Source organism: Balaenoptera physalus (assembly GCF_965194825.1).
Source record: "Balaenoptera physalus genome assembly, chromosome: 11".
NCBI lineage: Eukaryota > Metazoa > Chordata > Mammalia > Artiodactyla > Balaenopteridae > Balaenoptera > Balaenoptera physalus.
This window is the reverse complement of record NC_138896.1, coordinates 103,116,888-103,138,766: the sequence shown is the minus strand read 5'-3', so window position 1 is coordinate 103,138,766 and position 21,879 is coordinate 103,116,888. Positions and strand designations below refer to the sequence as shown.

The 21,879-nt window shown below is 45.1% G+C and overlaps 1 protein-coding gene across 6 annotated transcripts in view; it reads left to right on the top strand.

The window, feature by feature from the left end:
* The window catches only part of SRGAP3 (SLIT-ROBO Rho GTPase activating protein 3), a 277,808-nt gene that overhangs the window by 118,045 nt on the left and 137,884 nt on the right, over positions 1–21,879 (top strand). For all 6 annotated transcript variants that reach the window (XR_014251404.1, XM_082415583.1, XM_082415582.1 and 3 more), the window contains exon 2: positions 19,672–19,864. Coding sequence is in view for 5 of the 6 variants with exons in the window: in XM_082415583.1 (XP_082271709.1) it covers positions 19,672–19,864 (193 nt within the window). In the remaining variant the exon portion in view is untranslated. The remainder of the gene's footprint in view (positions 1–19,671; positions 19,865–21,879) is intronic.

Here is a 21,879-nt window from a genome sequence, read left to right as displayed (position 1 = left end):
ACTGCAAGAAACTCAGCATTTGAAAGTGGTCCGGTGGCACTGCATGCCTGGGGCTCCTGTAAAAGTTAAGGAAGGAGGATTTGTCAGTCTTCACATGAAATGCCTACTTTGTGGAAGGAACTTAATCTCTCAGCTGAGCCTCCCCATCCCTGACTGTAGGATCACAGTAGCCTCCTGAGCGGCCTCCTTTTCTCCCATCTCCTCTCACCTGTCTCTCATGCTGCCACCACGTTTTTCCATCAGATTGACTGTGGGGTCAAGTTTGAGTCCCCGAATGTGGCCTTCAAGGTCATCCACAGTCTGGCTCCAAAGAACCCTTCCCACCTGAGCTTCTGCATCCTGCCAAACTCCTTAACTTGTGGGCTCAGCAAGCCCTTTGCCAGTCCCTGAACACACCATGCACTTCCAGACCTTGGGGCCTCATCCACTGACTTACTCCTGCTGCCTTCTCTGCTCTTGCCTCAGCTGGTGAACACCGTCCACCCTCCAAGGCCAGGCCCAGATGCCAAGTGAAGCCTCTGATCGCTTTGGCCGTTACTGTCTTCCCTGCAGAGTCCCTGCTTCCTCCTTAGTGGGCTCCTAAGCTCTTTTGTGCATACCTCCATCCCAGCTCATGGTTGTAGTTTTTGTATTTGTTGGTCTCTGCTGAATTTCTCAAGGGCAGGTCCTGTGTCATCTCCATTGTTGTATCCTCCTGTCCTTGCACAGGGCCTGGTAGGTGCTAACCAATCTTGACTGAACGTGTAAATGAATGATTGAATGTAGTAATAGAAAGTTAGATATGAATTGGGTCATCCACATCTTAGGAGGAAGGGAGGATTTTGAGTATTTGAGTAAAACATAAAGTTTATATAAGACGAAGAGAAAAGAAAGTATCCAAGAGATTTCCAGGTCTAGGTAGAAACAAGGAACTTTTTATCTCCCTTCTGAGCATTCTGAAAAGACTTGCTAGAGTTGAACATAAAGCAATTAACTTAGAGAAGAAAGAAAGGAAGACTACATGGGCATGAATAAGAATGAATTTTCAGATTTAAACATGGATACTGCATATGTGACATTTATTGGATACTCAGGCCAAGCACTTTACATGCATAATCTCATTTAATGATCTTAGCGACACCATAAAGGAGTTATTCCATTTCTCCAAACCAGAGGATAAATAGGAGTTAGGATAAGAGAGAAGCGGAGAAAAGAAGAAAAGGGCATTGCAGGCAGAAGAATAGCAAGTGCTCTGAGGCAGGAAAGAACTTGGTATGTTCAAGCAGCAGAGAGAAGGCTGGGGGGCTGGAAGATAGTGAGCAAGGGGCAAAGGGAACCAGGTGAGGCCGTGCTGGGGTGGAGAGAACACATCATAGAGAGTCTTGTAGGCCCCATTAGGGGTTGGTCTGTTATCCTAAAAGGGATGATAATCCATTGAAGGATTTTAGGCTGGAGGTGAAGAATGGGGAGGAGAGGGACTTGCTGGTGGTGACATGAATGAGAGTTCCACTTTCCAAAGAAGAACTGATTTAAAAACATTGGAAAGGGGACAAATGTGATGTGGACACTGGTTTAGGAGGCTGCTGTGGTTGTCTAGGTCGGAGATGACGGGGGCTTTCACTAGGGTTGTGGTGGAGATGGAGAGAAATGGATGAATTTAGAAGTCTTGGGGCACTAGAATGGTTTGGGATGGAGGCTTGGGTGTAAGGGAGAGGTAAGGTGACGGCCAGTTTCTAAGTCGAGCAAGTAGGGGAATCAAAGTGCCATTTCCTCACCTAGGGGATATGTGGTGAGATAAGTTTCAGGGTGGGAATGAGGGGCATCTCATGGCAGAGGGGTCTGGGGAACTCCCTGGGAGGAAATGCTAGCTTTGACGATCACTAAGGTCCCTAGAATTTCAGAAAGTAGGACCCAGGCCAGACCACCACCCTCCCTATCAGGTGCTTGTAGATCCGTTATGTCCCTTCTTATGGGACGTGGTGGGCCCAGAGCCTTGTAAAGACTGTGGTTTTGCCCAGCGCTCCTCGACCTCTTAAAGACAGACACTGAAAAGGAATCAGCACCACTGGCATTTGTGTTTCTGCTATATAGGAAATATATTTCATATATTTCCTACCATGGAGTACATTCAGGATCCAAAAGGTTTGGTCCTGGAAACTGGAATGCAATATTAGATGGCATTTTATCTGTTCATTTCCCCCATAAGCTGACCCACAGCAGCTGCCCTCGTTCAGGAGGGAGAATTTAAAAGTTGAACAGAAGGAAACAGGCAGTGCTCCAGAAGTTAGAATCTGCTATTGTTGTGTTCTGGCCAGCAATTCACCTCAGTGTTGGGAGAAATTACTAGAGGCCAAGGGAAGAGGAAGGGGAAGGACGAGGGGCTGGAGTTCATCTGCACGCGATGGGTGCGGGAGGTGGGCACCTTGGCTGGGAGGTGATTGCTATGGAACTATAGAGCACGTAACCTGGATTATGCCCAAACGGGGCACAGAGGGGTGTTAGACTAAGAAATTGCCCACTTGGTTAACATCCAATAAACTCTTAATGCTGAAATAGACCTTAATCCAACAACCCGGCTTTGTATGGAATTTGAAGCCCAGAGCTTGGTCCATAGTAGGACCACAAAAGCAATCCATTGACCGACTGACCGAGAAGAGTGAGGCTATCTGGCCAACGTCTCATGAAGAGTTATGGCCCCGGCAGGGAACAGAAAGAACCCATTACATTTCCGCTGCCAAGTGGCAAGCGAATAAACATGAGGTATTTTTCCTCTTTGGTAATAGGACCCAAGACATGAAATACGTGCTTGGCAGAGAGTTCCATATTGCATTAGCAGGACACATAGATTTATACTGGGGTAGTAAGTGCTCTCTCTGAGCCCAAGTGTGAGTGATGGGATTCCAGCCTGACTGTTGAAATTTGCTGTAACGCTGGGAGATGCGTCTGCTAAGGACGCTGTAACCACTTCCTTTGTGGTTGAGCTTGTGTTGCTATTGCAGTTGGTGGATGTACAGCCACATTGTGTTCTAATTTGCAGGTAATGGACTCTTATAAAGTAATAATAATCATACCACGAAGAAGAATCACACCTGTTAAACTTTTTACTGTTTATAGAACTCTTTCATGTGTGTATATATATCCTAATTTGATTTTTACCACAATTATTAAGTAGGTCTCATTAACCCCAGTTTATGGATGAGGTTAATACCTTAAGGCAGAGATGGAACTAACCCAGACCCTATTTTTTCAAGTCCATGTTTGAGTATGAAATAGCCTTACCAGACCACAGCATGTTCATGTGCTAACATTATCCGTGCTCAGGCTTGTAAGCCATTATTAAGCCATTCAGCAACCATAATAATTCTGTATTTTTTTCTGAGCCTTTTCCTAAAAGTTCTCTGGACTCAGAATTTGAGAAGGTACATGTCTGGATTCCTTTTGTTATGTCTTGCTGCACTCCATCTATCCTCTGAGGCATGGAAGGTCTCCTGAAGAGTTTCCCTGAAGGTTCCTGATTGACAACAAGAATTTAGAGCAGTGATTGTAAAGACTTGCTTGATGTGCACTACAAAAATAAAACTCCTTCAGATAACCAGGCCCCGCTCACTGACCTCCTTGAAAATTTAACCTCTGCCCCCGATGTCGAATGGATAAAGATTCCCTTTGAAAACCTTTGCAGAGTTTTACACACACACATGCACACATACACACACACACAGGCGCAACCCACCTTGTTTCTCATTCTCTTCTTTTCAAAAATCAATTGGCAGGAATTTGCAAAGTTGCCAGAACTGGGTAATGGGCAATAATTCACGTAGCTTTCAGAAACATAAATCACTCAGCCTGATGTAGTGCCTTTCCATCCCATGGCAAGCCTTCGTGAGCAGTAGCTGCAATGTGCATAAAATATTTGGGCTTCACTGAGGCCTTGGATATTCTTCCATGTGGCATTCTCATCAGGTCATCAAGGAAATTCATCCTGCATCCTATTACTGTCAGGTGAATGCACACATGGCCGGAGGCACCTTCTCAATGAAGATTAGCAGCTCTGGCCCCGGCTGGTCATTTCAACATGAGTTAATAGGGTCAAGGTGGGGACAGCTATGGCAGAGTGGGGTCCGTCATGCTCTGGGTTTGAATCAGGGCTGGCGCTAGCTGAAGTGACATTTGCTGGAGTCATAAACTAGAGGTTTATAGATCCCTTTTGTTTAGCAGATACAGCATTAACATTAAAGAGTGAATCTGAATATATTTGGTCAGATCTGTGCTCTCTGTATTGTTTTATACAAGGTCTCTAATCACATTTTTGTTACCTGCCTAACCCCTGGAGATATTTGAGGTTGCTACCCTACTAGACCCAACCATGGCCTTTCCAGGGCCAATTGATAGTAAGCTGTTTTTTGTTTTTAAGAAACTTTTTTTTTAATCCTTTTTTTTTTTTTTTTGGCTGCGCTGCTCAACTTGTGGGATTTTAGTTCCCCGACCAGGGATCGAACCCGGGCCCTCGGCAGTGAGAGCCTGGAATCCTAACCACTGGACTCCCAGGGAATTCCCGATAGTGAGTGTTTTTTAAAATTTACTGCCCCTCCCCATATTAGAGGTGTAATGTCTATTATGTAGAGGATTTGAAAAATATAGAAATAGAAAAGCACAGTGATTAGTACAGGTGTTGGCAACCTTGGTCCAATGGGTCAAATGTGGCCCCTTGCCTGTTCTTATAAATAAAGTTTTATTGAAACACAGCCATCTGTATTCATTGCCATACTGTCTGTGGCTACTCTTGTGCTACAACAGTAGGACTGGGTAGTTGCAATAGAGACTGTATGGCCTGCAAAACCTAAAATATTTACTATCTAGTCCCTTAGAAAAAAGTTTGCCAAGCCATGGCTTAGCACCTAGGTGCTCAGGAAATATTTATCCAAGAAATGAATCAATCTGTAATCCCACCATGTAGAGGTAACCACAATTAACACTTTGGTGTATATTCTTTAGTTTTTCTCTGTGTATAAATAGCTATAGTTATATTTTGGGAAGACTAAATTATACCTCCTATTTTTGTAACCCACTTTTGTTACTTAACTATATATTATGGGCATTTTCCAATTAACTTTAACTTTCCAATTAATTACATATTAACTACTGTAACTATTAACTATTAACTACTATATTAACTATAATAACTATTATATCATTGTCATTAACTATTATACAGCACTGATTTTTAAACTGCAGAGAAGTTTATCACATGGATGTATGAGGTTATTTAACCAATCCCCTGTTGTTGGATTATCTTACATTGTGTCCAAGTTTTTACTTTTATAAATAACGTTGTGATAAAAATTCCTGCACATTTTTTGGTGTATGCCTCTGATCCTAGAAAGGGAATTATTCCATCTCATATTGCTAATTTTTTTTTCACCTAGGTATGCCTTATCCTCCCAGTACACTGGTAGTTCCTTGAGGGCAGGGATCCTGTTGTACACGTTATTTCCATCTCAGATCCTCCTGTCCTTTAACACAGACAGAGTAGGCAGTCAGTAAATGCTTGTGGGTTTGTATAATATAATGCCCAGCTCATTCTCTCTGCTTCTCTGGATCCTACAAATCCCACCTCAGCTCTCGTCCTTCATGAGGTCTCAGCTAGCTCTCCAGCACCCCAAGGTCCCTCCCTCTTCTGGTCATCTGAATTTCTATATCACTCACTGCTTAGACCATATTCTATAATTCTTTAGAGCTTTCAAAGTGGTATAATGTACACTGTATAAGTTTCCCATGGCTGCTGTAACAAATTACCACTAATCTGGTGTCTTAAAACAACACACATTAACTCTCTCACAGTTGTAGAAGCTAGAAGTCTGAAGTCAGTTTCACCAGGCCAAAATTAGGATGTTGTCAGGAGACCCCACTTGCTCCTTCCAGAGACGCTGGGGGAGAATCCGTTCCTTGTCTCTTCCAGCTTCTGGTGGCTGCCAGCATTCCCTGGCTTGTGGCTGCATCACTCCAATCTCTGCCTCTGTAGTCTCATCACCTCCTCCTCTTCTGTCTGTGCCAATCTCTTTCTTTCTCTCTCCTATAAGGACACTCGTGATTCCATTTAGGGTCTACCTGGGTAATTCAGGATAATCTGCTCATCTCAAGATCCTTAATTTAATCATATCTGCACAGTCCTTTTCTGCCATTTAAGGTAATATTCACAGGTTCTAGGGATTAGGAGCTGAATATCCTTGGGGGAGGGGTCATTATTCAACCTTCCACGATACACTGTTTCTTTTGACTGGCTAATTTATTCATTTAAAAATATTTGTGAGGAACCAATTTGGTGGCAGACACTGACATTGTGCTAGCTGCCTGTTGTCACAACAGAGCAGAAAGGACTTGTATATGAAGAACTGTAGTCAAAAGAGCTGAGTAGTGGCTAAGAAGCTGGGAGACCCAGGTTCTGGTACCACATTGGGGTAAGGCTCTCTGTTCCTCAGTTTCCCTTTTGTGAATTAAGGAACTAGACAAATTACTGTTTCCTGAAGTGAGGGATGAGCACCACTGATGGTGTATATATAGGGTAATTTTAGGTGGTTCACAGGGACAGAACTAAATAGTGTTGACTCACAGAAATAGATAACTTATTTCCTTTTTTAATTCTCCTTCAACCCCTCTTAAGGAGAAAATTGCTGTTAGGTGCTAGTGTGTCTTCAACACTTCCTTCAATACTTACCAAACTCCTTTTATCAAAAAGAAAGCTGGATGGGCTTCCCTGGTGGCACAGTGGTTAAGAATCCGCCTGCCAATGCAGGGGACACGGGTTTGAGCCCTAGTCCAGGGAGATCCCACATGCCGCAGAGCAACTAAGCCCATGCGCCACAACTACTGAGCCTGTGCTCTAGAGCTCGCGAGCCACAACTACTGAGCCCGCGTGCCACAACTACTGAAGCCTGCGTGCCTAGAGCCCATGCTCCGCAACAAGAGAAGCCACCGCAATGAGAAGCCCGCACACCGCAACGAAGAGTAGCCCCTGCTCGCCACAACTAGAGAAAGCCTATGCGCAGCAACGAAGACCCAATGCAGCCCAAAATAAAATAATTAAAAAAAAAAAAAAAAAGAAAGCAAGCTGGTCTCAGGCTACAGAATCTAGGCAGAATTTTAATAACCTTATTTTCTGATCATTGTATTTATTTTTACAGTTACCTTCCATTAATGGAGAGTGACTCAGGTTTTTCCATTTATGGCAATACTATAAGGTATCCCCTGTAAAAAGTGAGGTGATTTAAAAATATATATTAAATAAATATAGGATAGATGGTTTTTAGAGAGGACACATTGTGAAAATGGCTCTGAAGTTTGGGAAACACTTAGATGTTTCCAGGGGTCCCCAGTTCTCTGACTTCTGAGTTCTGGGAGCAGGGTAGGATTGGAAACATAAAGAAAAGCGTCTTCGGTCAGAGGATGCAGCTGGAAATTCAGCATTAATGATTCCTGATCTTTTCCCATTTAAATACATCTGATCCTTCAAGGACCATTGAGCAACAAAGCTGTGAATATTAAGGTCGTGTTGAAATTGATCATGTCCAATTTTAACTCAGAGCTTCTGGTAGGAGGAGGCGTGGCCTTATTCTGACCATTCTTTGCTTTTCACTGAACATCTGGAAGGTGGGGAGGCAACTTCCGTCTGACTTCTTCATGAGAAGGAATGGCTGTTATTTGGACACAGCCCAGATGCTGTAGGGAAACCCTCTCTCCCACCCACTCTGCTTTGAACTCTCCTCAAGGGACCTGGCTTCGCAATCCAGGTAGGGATGCTCACAGGGCCGCAGAGCTGGGTCTATGCTATTGGACCACAGTGGGAGGTGGGAATCTCGTCTCCCATCTTTTCAACTATGAATGTATATCCAGTGCTAATTCCCTAGTTTCTTTGGGACCATATAATTTCCTCTTAGAGGAAGATTTTCCTGGTTGACAGCATTATCATCATCATCATTAAATAATTCTTATTTTTTCAGAACACTAGCTCATATACTCTGCTTCCTTTCTGGGGGAGGCACATGGTCTTCCCCATGTTCATCAACAGAAGCAGAGGGGGAAATGCCAGTCACTTCACCCAGCTGCTTTCCAACATATGTGTTCCCCCACCCCCCAGAAAGCAGGAAGCGGATATAATTTGTTTCAGGGAGGCCTCAGGGGTTGATGTGCTTTGATTATCTGTTCTAAGCCTGGCCTTTGCTACCCCGAGTAATTGTGAGATGGCTAAAGACAGAGTGTAAAAACTTGGCTGACTTGGTATAGTACATACGGTAAGTGCTCAGGAAACATCTCTGGCAAGTGATACATGATTTGGAGCCAAAAGACTCCTTAATGTTTAGATGAAATTAGGCAAATCACTTCACCTCTCTGTGCCTCAGTCTACTCCAATGGTATAACAGTAGTAGCGACCTCTTCCTAAGGCTGTAGCATAATATTCACTGCTTTGCTTGAAGAAGGAGACAATTAGTGGGAAGCACAAAGTGCCATAATTGTCTGCTGTTATTCCTTCCATTTTGCAGATGGGAAAGCCACGGCCCAGAGAGGCTGATTTGCTGAAGTTCACACAGCTAGCAAGCTTCAAGGCCAGGCTCTGAACTCAGCAAGTCTGATCCCAGACCCAGCTCTTGGCACCGCATCACCCAGTGGCCCATTTATCAGGGCTGAGGCAGTGCTAAGATTTGAGAAACAGTCTCATTCTGGGTCTGATTCCCTCAGATGGGTGGGGAGCAGAGCTAGACCAGGGCAGCGCCTGGCAGGATCAGGCCATCCGGATTTGAATCCTGTGATTCCCACAGGTCCTTTACCTTCTCTTGGGGCTCAATTTCCTCATCCTTCCCTGCCGCCCTCTTCTGTGGTCAGAAGCAATGTAGGATGCGAAGGGGCTTGGTCAAGGTTAATTGACGGACTGATGTCTTTAGTAGGGGTCCTGGGCAAAATGAGAGAGATAATACAAGGTGCTGTGAGCCGGTTGGAGTCTGCAGAGAGAAGCTTGCTTCCCGGGGCAGGCCGGCTCCACTGGTCGGGCGGGGCGGAGCTGGTCGCACGGCGGCGGTGGTTGCGGGGAAACGGCTGCGCGCCCTCCGGGGCGCGGGGCCCCACGACGAGCTGCATCTTTACGTTCACGAGGCTGGGTGAAGTGGCTGGGGTGCAAAGCCCGCGCTGGGGTCGTGGAGCCTTTTGTGCAGGACCCAGAGAAGGAAAGAAACGTGGGCCCAGGCTGGCGAGGAGGCAGGGAAGGAAGAGGGAACCTAGCGCCGAGAGGCCGCAGGATGATACACCAGGGTGTCGCGGGGTGATACAGGGTCGTTGTGGGGTTGTGGACAGAGGGTGTGACTTGAGCCTGGGAATCAGCTAGCTCAGTGCCCACCGTGCCCCAGGCTCACTCTCCGTGGCTGCAGCGATAGTGACGTCTCATTCCTGCCATTTATTTATTTACTTATTTAATATATATATATTTATTTATTTATGTTTGGCTGCGTTGGGTCTTCGTTGCTTCACGCAGGCTTTCTCTAGTTGCGGCGAGCGGGGGCTACTCTTTGTTGCCGTGCGTGGGCTTCTCACTGCGGTGGCTTCTCTTGTTGCGGAGCACGGGCTCTAGGCACGCGGGCTTCAGTAGTTGTGGCACGCGGGCTGAGTAGTTGTGGCTCGCGGGCTCTAGAGCGCAGGCTCAGTAGTTGTGGCGCACGGGCTTTGTTGCTCCACAGCATGTGGGATCTTCCCGGACCAGGGCTCAAACCTGTGCCCCCTGCATTGGCAGGCGGATTCTTAACGACTGCGCCACCAGGGAAGTCCTCCTGCCATTTATTGCCTACTGCTATGTACCAGGCACCAAGCCAGGGGCTTTATATGCACACCACCTCCCGCCCTTTTGACAAACCCACCAGGAAGGTATTATTATTCCCCATTTTATAGACTAGAAAAGAGACTCAGAGAGCCAAGGCGACTTCTACAAAGTGGAGAAAACCAGGTTTGGAGTCCAGGCTGGCTTTCCCCAAAGCCTGTGAGCTGTGCCCTTCCTGCTGTGTCATGCCACGTCTCGGTGGCGGCTGTTTGCCGAGGGTCTTCTAGGTGCCTGGCACATTCCACACATTATTTTTGGTTTTTGCAGCAACCCTGCAAGATAAGCATAGTTACCTGCCTTTTACAGATGGGAAAACAGTTCAGAGAAAATGACTCGTCTGCCCAAGACCTCATGATGGCCTCTGGCAGAGACAACATTCCAACTCATGAGAGCAGTTGGAGTACAGGCTCTGCTGCGTCTATCCACTCTGCCACACTGCTGCTCCTAAGGCTAGAGGCGGATGGCTGTGGACCCCTCAGGATGCTGGGTGTTGGGCTGGCGGCAATGAGAGTGGGTCTCCATCACACTGTTCTGAGGGCCTCGCGGGCCCCATTACACTGCTCTTGTTGGAGGCGCTGAGCGCAAATTCTGAGTAATAAAACGTGGGTGTCACCCCTGCCTTAGGACTTTATTCCATCTGAGGATATGAGAAATGGCCACAGAAAGCAATAATAATAAATGAGAATCATAGCTAACCATTACTGAGCCTCTCATACAGTGCTATCCAATAGAAGTTTCTTCAGTGATGGAAATACTCTGTGCTGTCCAATACAGTAGCCACTAGCCACACGTGCTTTTGAGCACTGGAAAAGTGGCACGTGCAGCTGAGGAATGAATGTTTTATTTTGATCAAATTTAAATTGCCGCGTGTGGCTAGTGGCCACTGTGTGCAGTGCTGATACAGATGAGGCACTGTACCAAGAGCTTTCTCCATGGTCACTTATGAACCCTTACAACAACAATATGAGGTAGATTACTATCATCCCCATTTTACAGGGGGAACTGAGTCCTTGGGAAATGAGGAAATGTTCCCAAGTTCACCTGCTGAATATGTGGCAGGGCCAGGCTTTGAACTGATGTCTTCTTCCATCACAGGAGGGCCTGAGGTCAAGGTCAGGTTGCACTGGGGGACACGATGACAGTCAGAACCAGTGAGAATGGCACAGAGATGACAGATGGAGTTGGGGGTGGAGACAGGTGGTGGAGTGGGACATGATCCTTGCAAGAGGGGCCGTTGGGACCCCCCACCCAGGGAAAGCACCCTGACCTGGAGACTGGGTCATCTTGGCTCCTATCTGCCCCTTACTCTGGATTTGCGCCCTGGCTCTGCCACTTTCTGGGTGACCATAGGCACTCACACCCCCTCCTTGTGTCTCAATTGCTTCATCTGTAAAGTAGGAATGAGAATAGTGCCAGCCTCAGGCAGGATTGTGCATAGTTGTGTAACATACCATCCTCCTTGTTAGCTCCTGAAACTTTATCCTGGGGCGGGTACACCAGCTGCCTCTGGTGAGCAGAGGGGCAAACACTCACTTGATCTTGATTTTCAGGACGGACACAGACTGTGAAAGTGGGGCCTCACCGTCCCAGGGAGTGTCAGAAAAGTTACCACATTCTCAGGACAGGGTCCAAGGATGAGAATTGAGTGGGGCCTGCTCTGAGGGTTGTGCTCTGGCCCCTCCTTCTAGCCCAGGAGAGCCCTCTGCAAGCTAGGGGCAGAGGCCTCTAGGGACAAGTTATTGGCATTCTTAATTTCTAACTGGTCAGACCTGTTAACCAGAGCTGCAGGCTCTGTATCATATTTCTGGCTTTGTCTGACTTTCTTTGTTCTCCTTTTTATTATGGAAAGTTTCAAACATTACAAAATTAGAGAGAATAGTATAAGAAGCCTCTTCCCCATGCTCATCACTACAGCTAAACTTCACCAGTCAACTCAAGGCCAATCATGTGTTTTACCTATATTGCTACCACTCCCTGGTCCCCTACCCAAGGTTATTTTGAAGTAAATCCCACCGTGTCAGGTTTCTAATAGTCCCTGTGACCCTCACATAAATTTCTGCTGGGAGTACAAGTTGGTGAAACTTCAGGGAAGGGCACTTTTGCAATCTCAAAATGCTAATAACATCAGTGCCTTTTGATCTGCACCTCTATGTGAAGAATTCATCACACAGGTGACATCCCTGCACTTGTGCAAAATGAGGCTTGTATATGGTTGTTTATTCCAGCACTTTTTATGGTGGTAAACAATTACAAACAACCTAAAGGTCCAGGAAAGGGGATTGGCTAAAAAATTTTACATCTGGAATATAGAATATGGAATTCTATAGTGCTGTAAAAAGGAATGTGGAAGTTCTTTATAAAATGACATGGATTGAGTTCCCCAGTGTATTTTGTGTGTGTGTGTGTGTTTGTGTGTTTTGTTTTTGGCTGCACCATGCAGCATGCGGGATCTTAGTTCCCCGAACAGGGATTGAATCTGTGCCCCCTGCATTGCAGCGAAATCCCTTACAATGTATTCTTAAAAGAAGAAAGTACAGAACTCTGTGAATGTCATGCTGTAATATGTATAAAAACAGGGGAAATAATGTTTTTGAAATATGCAATTATTTCTAGAAACATGAACTTGGAAACTTGGTTACCTTGCTAGAGAGGGACTAGGTGGCTGGTGAACAAGGGTGGAAGAGAGAACTTCCTCTTCATACGCTTTCTACTTTTTGAATTTTGTACTAATTTTTAAAACTCCTGTGTTTTAAAACTAGAATTCCCTCTTTTTCCTGTAAACCTAAAACTGCTCTTAAATTTAGTCTATTAGTTAACAAAAAGGTATTTATCCAGATGGGGTGATGACTTATGTTTACACAAAAGCTTGCACAAAATATTCATAATTGTCAAAAAGGTGAGTGGATAAAGAAACCATGAATATTATTACAAATAATGGAATATTATTCAGCAATAAAAAGAAATGTGCTATCAAGCCATGAAAAGACATGAAAGAACCGTAAGTGCATATTACTAAGTAAAAGAAGCCAGTTTTAAAGCCTGCATAATGTATGATTCCAACTATATGACGTTCAGAAAAAGGCAAAACTACAGAGATAGTAAAAAGATGAGTAGTTGCTGGGGGTTAGGGCGAGGAGGGAGGAAAGGATGAATAGGTGGAGCACAGGGGATTTTTAGGGCAGTGAAAATACTCTGTATAATACTGTAGTGATGCCTACATGACATTATGCATTTTTTAAAACCCATAGATGTAAAACACAAGAGTGACCCTAATGTAATCTATGGACTTTAGTTAATAATAATATATCAGTATTGTCCATCTATTGTAATAAATGTACCACACCAATGCAAGAGGCTAATAATAGGGGGATCTGTGCAGGAGAGTGAGAGAGGTTATATGAGAACTCTGCACTTTCTGGTTAATTTTTCTCTAAACCTAAAACTGCTCTAAAAATAGTCTATTAATTTAAAAAAAAAATAGAGGGCTTCCCTGGTGGCGCAGTGGTTAAGAATCCGCCTGCCAATGCAGGGGGCACGGGTTCGGGCCCTAGTCCTGGAAGATCCCACATGCCGCGGAGCAACTAAGCCCGTGTGCCACAACTATTGAGCCCATGTGCTACAACTACTGAAGCCTGCTCACCTAGAGCCCGCGCTCTGCAACAAGAGAAGCCACCGCAGTGAGAAGCCCACGCACCACAATGAAGACCCAATGCAGCCAAAAAATAAATAAATAAATAAATAAATAAATTTAAAAAAAAGAGAGAAAAGAATCAAAATAAAATAAAGTTAAAATAAAAAAAAAAAAAAGAATTCCTAATTACCTTGGATCTGAAGAATCTCCCTGCTCCCTCTGCTTGTGAGGTTGTGGTTGTGAGTGGGGTGAAGAGTGTGAGGAAACTTGTCCGCCTGGAACGTGGGTCACCTGAGTATTGCCATGGGTGGTAGCATTGGTGCAGGCGCCATGGTCTTGGGTGAGACTGTTGCTTGCAGAATAAGCGGGAGTGTTAAGGGGGGTGGTTAGGCAGGCTGTCGATTCTTGGACTCTGAATGTCGGTGGCGTTTGGCCTCTATCCTGTAAGCAATAGGGAGTCATCGTTACTAAGTCCAAGGTCGTCCTGCTCGCGGCACAACAGGCCAGTAATTTGAGAGACGGGTTGTTGTGGCAGGGAATAGTGACTTTATTCGGAAAGCCAGCAGACCGAGAAGATGATGGACTAGTGTCCCAAAGGACCATCTTCCCCGAGTCAGGATTCAGGCTTGTTTCATACTAAAAGGGGAGGGGGTGTGGTTGGTGGTTGCAAACTTCTTGGCGCCGGAATCCTTTGAATCCTTTGTTCTTGCAGCTGTTTACGCAGGCCTGGTCACAGTGTTCCTGTAAACCTCCAACAAGACAAATGTTATTCTCTGTTCTGCAACTTTTTAATCTCTATATGAATGGAAGAGTGTTATCCCTTTAAAGGCCGGAGACTTGAGAAGGGCTATCCTGTATATTTCAGGCCATAGGCAACATTCTTTTCATGGTTAACTTGTAGCAAAAGCAATAGAATACAAAGGTTAAAGTAAAAGAAGCACATCAAATATGGAGTAGGATTTGTTCTTCCCTATTACTCTATGGAGAATTTTATCAGGAGAGTGACACAGGGAGAGCTGTGCTTCAGGAGACCTTCTCTGGGCTTCACGCCTCTGTCTGTAAAACCAGAGGCTGCGCCAGGAGTCATGCAGGTCCTCTGCAGCTCTAAGGTTCTGACATCAAAGCCTTTTCCGACTTTCCAAGCCTCTTCTCCTCCCTGCCCAACCCCCTTTGATTTTTCTGCCACTCAGTGCTGTGCTGAGACTGGAACCACTCCCAGGGGACAGTCTTCTGAATGAAGTCTGTGCCTTGCGAGCAATTGTTTTATTTATTTATTTATTTTTCTCTCCTTTTGAAATCTTCCAGGAGAAAAACCAAATCTGTGCTGGCTCCAAGGAGGAGCAAGTTGGAAGGGAGTTAGAGATAAGAAGATGGGTAGTCAAATCCCTGCAGGGTTCTACAGCACCAGCAGGCTGCAGTCCGGCTCCTGCCAGGGCGTTTCCTGCTAGAAAGACTTGACTCTGAGCCGTCCAAGCTGCTAGAGCCTCCAGCTGCTTGTGTGAACTGGGGGAGGTTTCTCTGCTCCTTCCAAATCATCTCCTGTCAGCACAGTGTGATTTATGAGATTTTCCTCTAAAACATGAGAACATTGGCTCCTGATCATGCCCTGTAATGGAGGAAGGCAGTGGCTGCAGCATTTTTGATAAATAATATCTCTTTAGCCCACCGTCTTGTTACAAAAAGGATGCAAGAAGTTGAATACACAACTTCTTGTGTATTCAACACAAGAAGTTAGATTCAAGTCTTTTAGAAAAAAGTAATATGGCCTCAGTTTAGTGAGGAGTTGGGAGGGTCATTGCTCCCATCTGAAGGAGCTGGGCTTGAGTTTTAGCTTAACTGCCGCACACCAGCTGTTATGACCAGGGGCTACTTACCTCTGAGCCTCCACTTCCTCATCTATGGGGAAAAAGTGGGGGAATACCAGTAGCACCCACCTTAGAGGGGGTGCTCTACAGATTATGTGAGATAAATATCCAAAGAACTCAGCATCAGGCGTGGAACACATGATGTGCTCTGTAAGTGCTCACAATTATTATTAAGGTTATTATGAGTCCTAAATAGTGGATGGTCTACAAGTAATTTTAAAAATATTTAGGGACTTCTCTGGCGGTCCAGTGGTTAAGACGTCGCCTTCCAATGCAGTGGGTGTGGGTTCGATCCCTGGTTGGGGAGCTAAGATCCCACATGCCTCCAGGCCAAAAAACCAAAACATAAAAACAGAAGCAATATTGTAACAAATTCAGTAAAGACTTTAAAAATGGTTCCCATCAAAAAAATCTTTAAAAAAATATTTAGAAAGCATTTTTGTAACTATGTGTTGATATGGCAGGGTTTGCACTTGTGGGAGTGAAGGCATCTCAATCCAATTTAACAAGTAGGCTGTGTCAAGGAGTGCCTGTGTAGATTGTTACAGTTCATAGAACAAAATGTGACCTTGGACAAGTTCCTGATTGGTTCACACAGAAGCCTTGGTTTCTTCATCTGTAAAAATGGATAATAATAATATCCATGTCTGGTGTGGGAATAGTGTATGTGTGGTGTGTGTGAATGTGTGTGGTGTATGTGTGTGAGTGTGCATGTGGACATGTGGTGTGTGTGTGGTATGTGGTGTGTTTGTAGTGTGTGTGTGTGTGATGGTTGTGGTTGTGTGGTGTGTGTGGTGTATGTGGTGTATGCGTGGTATGTGAGTTTGTGTGGTATATGTATGTGGTGTGTGTATGGTGTGTGTATGTGTGGTGGGTGTGTGTGGTGGGTGTAAATGGGTGCATGGTATGTGAGTGTGGTGTGTGCATTTTGTGTGAGTGTGTGGCGTGTGTTGTGTGTCTGGTGTATGTGTGGTGTGTGTATGGTGCTTGTGTGGTATGTGTGTGTATGTGTGTGTGTGTGTGTGTGTGTGTTGGGTGAGAGTCCCATAATCACAGCATTTGATGTCCTTGGGTAAAAGCACTTGGTAAAGGTAAATAGTAATTTGCTATACAGATACTGATATACCATGTGTGCTGGGAGAATCCACTGTTAGAACTTAAATTTCATTGGAGGAGCTAAGGCGATATGAGGCGCATACATGAAGAATTAAAGAAATAGCTCGAGGCGGTCTGAGAGTAATTGCAAGTACCAAGGGAGTTCAGAGGAGGGTCACGAGGGCTGAGCTGTCCAGGACTTCCTGGGAGGAGCAGAGCTTGGGCTCTAAAGCACTGGTTTTAAAACTTTTTTGCTTGCCTACCCTCTAAATGAACTTTGGGGGGAAAAAAATCTGTTTTGCCCCACACATTTTAACTTGACATCTGAAATGTTTCATTAGAAGTTTAAATAGTTACAAAGGATATCATTTCTGCCATGTTGTAAATATTGACCTCCTAGAGCAAAATTACCCTACTCTCTTAAATGTATCAAATGGAAACTAAATAACAGCAATTTTTAGTTTGCCTTTTTATTGAAGTATCACTTACGAACAGTAGAATGCCCAGATCTTAAGTGTGCAGCTCAGTTCATTTTTACCAGTGTGCCTACCACCCAGATCAAGGTGTAACTGTCTATCTCCAGCATTCCAGAATGCACCCTCGTATCCCCTCTCAGTCAGTACCCCCCAAAGGTGATCATTTCTCTGACCTCTATCACCATAAACTATTTTTGCATGAGCTCATGTTTTCTTCCTTCTTTCCATCAACATAAGGAGATTTAAGCAGGTAGCAAGCAGTAGTTCATTTTTTCTTTATCGTATGGTATTCCATTGAATGAATATCTCACAGTTAAAAAATCTTACCTTCTCTTTGCATAAATTCACTTGACTATTTTAAGAGTGACAAGCATTTTGAAATAAATTGCCCTATTGAAAAAAAATCTTATGTACTCTTAATGGACATTTAGGGTTGTTTCTAATATTTAGCTATAAATCTTCTATGAGTATTTTTCCGTATTTTTTTGTAGACATAAACACTGATTTCTTTGGGGTATGATCCATGAGTGGAATTACCAGGTGGTAAGATAAATACCACAATACATTGGTATCCACCACCACTCATCAAAAATTACGTATACAAGGTAGAAATTTTACATTTACATTGTTCCTGTCTTTACCTTCTTGAACTCATAATTTCCTTCTACTTCCTTCACAGAATTTTATTGTAATATATTTTTATGCTTGAACTTTTTTATTTTTTTACTTATTATTTATTTATTTTATTTATTTTTTGTCTGTGTCAGGTCTTAGTTGCGGCACGTGGGATCTCTCTTTGAGGCACGCGAGCTCAGTAGTTGTGGCACACGGGCTTAGTTGCCCCACGACATGTGGGATCTTAGTTCCCTGACCAGGGATCGAACCTGCGTCCCCTGCATTGTAAGGCAGATTCTTTGCCACTGGACCACCAGGGAAGTCCCTGAACTTTTTTATTGATTACTCTATTCTTTTTACCCAAAATATGTATGTAAGTTGAAATGGACCTTTAAAAAAATTTCCTTTGACCATAAAACCCTAAGTATCTTTATTTCAGATTGATTTATCATACAGTTCATCAAAATAATATCAATGTTTTATAATTTGATAAATAATTACTAAAAATAAAAAGTAAGATAGTATGGGAAATACTTCTCATAATGATATGGATGGCAGGTTGATGGCTTTAAGGTTGATGGCATAAGGACCATCCAGGGATCGTGTTGAAATGCAGATTGTGATTCAGAAGGTCTGGGTTGGGACCTGAGGTTCTGTGTTTCTAATAAGTCTCTGGGTGATGCCAGTGCTGCTAGTCCATGGACCACACTTTGAGGAGCAAGGGTTTATGAATTAAGTTAAAGAAGATTTGCTAGCACCAACATTCTAAATCGTCCTCAAAGTCTGTCTTGACACTTTGGGGCACTGCACCATAGCCAGATTCTGGACGAGGGAGAAGTTGGTCTTTCTTCTGCAAAGAGAGACGACGGTTGTGAAGAGTGAGGTGGGAAAGGAGAGATGCTGAGGCGCATTCTCAGGCAGAGGAGGCAAGAGTGGGAATGGAAACAGGATCGCAAACCGATTCCTTTGTAACACTTCCTGCCTGCGCACCCCTTGGGAAGGCTTCGAGTGCCCCAGAGTAGGGCTACCCCCTTTGAAGACCATTTCTCCAAAGGATGCTAAGATGGTGCTGGCCACCTTTTCAGACAGGAGGCCCATTTCTGCAGGAGGAATTGGACACCTCCGGGACTGGTTTGGATTACTTGGAGAGCCCATTGGTGGTAAATCCAGAGAAGTGACGTTTAGGGCCAGGTGATGGGTGGCCTTGAATTCCATGCTAAGGAGTTGGACTTAATACTCAGCCAGAGAGGGGGCCTTGGGCAGTTTTGAGCAGGGAGCTGGTGTGAGCATAGTGTGGGGAGACTGATCTCTTGAGCAGCTCGTGGCATGGCAGGGAAGGGGTTAATGCATGGAGATGGCAGCAGTGGCAAAACCACTGGGATCTGGCTGTGATTTTTCTCTCTAGCCCCTGCTTATGAACTTTTGCCCTGGTTGCACAGACCTGGTTTGCTCTGTCAGGATTTCCTGAAGTCTGGGCTACATTCTCTGGTGGTACCTGAGATGTTGATGCATGGAACTCAAGGTGATTCAGAGTAGAACACAGACATGGCCTTAAATGACCCTGAAACCTAAGAGTGAACAACCCTGAAACGCTCAGCCCTCGCTCAGTCCTGACTATACCTGGAGAAAGTCTGTCTTTAACTCCTCTCACGCTCCCGTATTCCTCGTGTTGATGGAGATTGAGCAGTTTAGGCTTAGGGCATTTGATAGCAGTAGTGTTTAGAGAGAATTTTACAAAATTTCTGTTTTTGTTGAATAAATTTTCTATGTATCAGGATGGCAAGTCGTTCTAGTTTTACCCTTGTCATAATGACATAAAACTGTATGTTTCAAGTAAGTTCTTTCCAGTAAGAAAAATGAGCGAATTTACTAGATCATATGGAAGAAATAATAATGCTGGTGGTATGCGGGTATGGCAAAAATCGTGGTGGTGACGTGCAATGATTCAACTTTGGAAAACACTGGGTTACACCATGGCAAAAACTGGCATTTGCTAAATCGTCCTGCCAATGCCTGGAGAGGCTCTGGGTGGCAGATGGTAGGGAGGGGGCAGCTGGAATTGCAGTGCTTGGGCCACTGGCATTGGGTCAACTGGGTGGGTCCCTCTGCTGTCCCCACCATTGCCTAACAGCCTGCTCCTCCCTCTGCCCGCAGAGATCCGCACGCAGCTGGTGGAGCAGTTCAAGTGCTTGGAGCAGCAGTCTGAGTCGAGGCTGCAGCTGCTCCAGGACCTCCAGGAGTTTTTCCGCCGGAAAGCTGAGATCGAGCTCGAGTACTCCCGCAGCCTGGAGAAACTGGCTGAGCGCTTCTCTTCCAAGATCCGCAGCTCCCGGGAGCACCAGTTCAAGTGAGAAGGGGCCAGGGGTCTGGGGTGGCAGGAGGCAGGGCCGGGGCTGAAGCAGAAAGGAGGCAAGGACTCACTGGGGGCAAATGGTGTGCTTCTAGGGCCTGGGGTCTGCAGGTAACTTCCAACTCCAAGCCTCAGTCTTCCTCAGCGTAAAGTGAAGCTAGAAATAGTTGCTACCCATAAAGATGCTGAAGGGAATACACAAGGGACCCAAGAGAAGTGCTTGTCACAGAGAGTAAGTGCTCAATAAATTGTTCTGTTGTGATTATCCCACCAAGCACCAGGCTCTGCGCTGGCTTCCATTTGGGCCAAGGTGACAGCCCACCTCCTTTCAGGACATCCTGACTCTACCCAGTTCTCTTTTATCTGGAGGTGAGCCAGCCCATGTCTGCATTCCTTCAGCACAATGGCCTCAGAATTTCTTCCCTGTGAAACAGATGCTCAAAGCATTCCTCTTCCTTCCTCCCCTGGAGGACGGTGCCAGGCTTAGTTGCTGCCTTAGTTGCTTATTTACATACACACACCCTCCACGGCCTAATTTCTCATACCCCAAGCTCTGATTTCGAGGAGGGAGGGAGGCTTGGTCCTCTTGGGCACGTCCCTGGCTGAGTCCTCCAGCTGCAAATGCCGCCAGCTCAGAACCCGTGGGGCCAGCCGCCAGGTGTGGGCAGGAGCCGCCACCTCACGGGGATGCTTCCTCCTGCACCTGTCTCCCCCTCCGCCATACTGCCTGGAGGTCCCCCTCCCCTGTGGGTCATGTCTCCAGTGAATGGCCCTCAACCTCAGGAGACCAGAGACTTGTTTCATCCTGCCTGCCCTGTTCTTCTTTCCCCTGGGTTCAATCTCTTTTTTTCTCTCTACGTAGGTTTAAATTGTGGTAAAATACACATAACATAAAGTTTACCATCTTAAATATTTTAAAATGTACAGGGGTGTGGCATTAAGTACATTCACACTGTTGTGCAACCATCACCCCCATCCTTCCCCAGAACCCTTGCTTCATCTTACAAGTGTGAAACTCTGCACCCTGTAAATAATACCCCATTTCCCTCTCCCCCTGCCCTGGCACCCACCATTCTACTGTCTATCTCTATATGAGTCTGACTGCTCTAGGGACCTCATATTAGTGGAATCATACAGTATTTGTCCTTTTGTGCCTGGCTTATTCCACTTCGCCTAATGTCCGCAAGGTACCCCCATGTTGTCACATGTGTCAGAATGTCCTTCCTTTTTAAGGCTGAATGATACTCCATTGTGTGTATAGACCACACTTTGTTTAGTTGCGTCCACCTTGCTCTCTCTGTCTTTTGCATTCTGCTCCGGCCAGGGAGTGGTGTTCCTTTAAGCTCCCCTCAACATCTCCCTAAATCGGTGCCTCAGCATTTGAACACTCACTTTTGTGCCTTCTTCCCTTGACATTTGGGGAGAAGAAACTGCTTTATTAAAGGGCAAAAATGTATTACACTTTTGCAAATACCATGCATGTTTTTCCACCCAATCTCATCTATTCAAACTTCCATTGCAGGAGGATGCTTCTATTAATAACTTCCTCCCAGGCACTATCTGGGCCCTTTCATACATAATCTCATTTTTCTGATATATTTTTTGGAGAAAGTGTGTGCTTTTTTAAATGATAAAAGTAGAATACTCATTGTATACAATTTAGAAAAGGTAGAAAAGTAGAAGAAAAAAAAATTACTCGCAGTCCCACCACTCAGCTCACATTTTGGTGCCTTTTCTTGCCTGTCTTTTAATAATAAAAACAACAGTGATGATTTATTGAGCACATTAACTGAGTACTTACTTTGAGCTGGGTGGGTATTACCACCCCATCTGAGAGACGAGGACAGCGAAGCTCTGACCGAGCGGCTTGTACAAACATGTCTGTGGGCCAGTTATTGGAAAGTGGCAGATTTGAACCTTTGCTCTCGTTCTGCCTCCTTGGCCGGAGATAAGAAAGGGCCTGGGTGTGGTCTGAGAACAGCCATGGACTCTGAACACTCCCCTAAAACCAC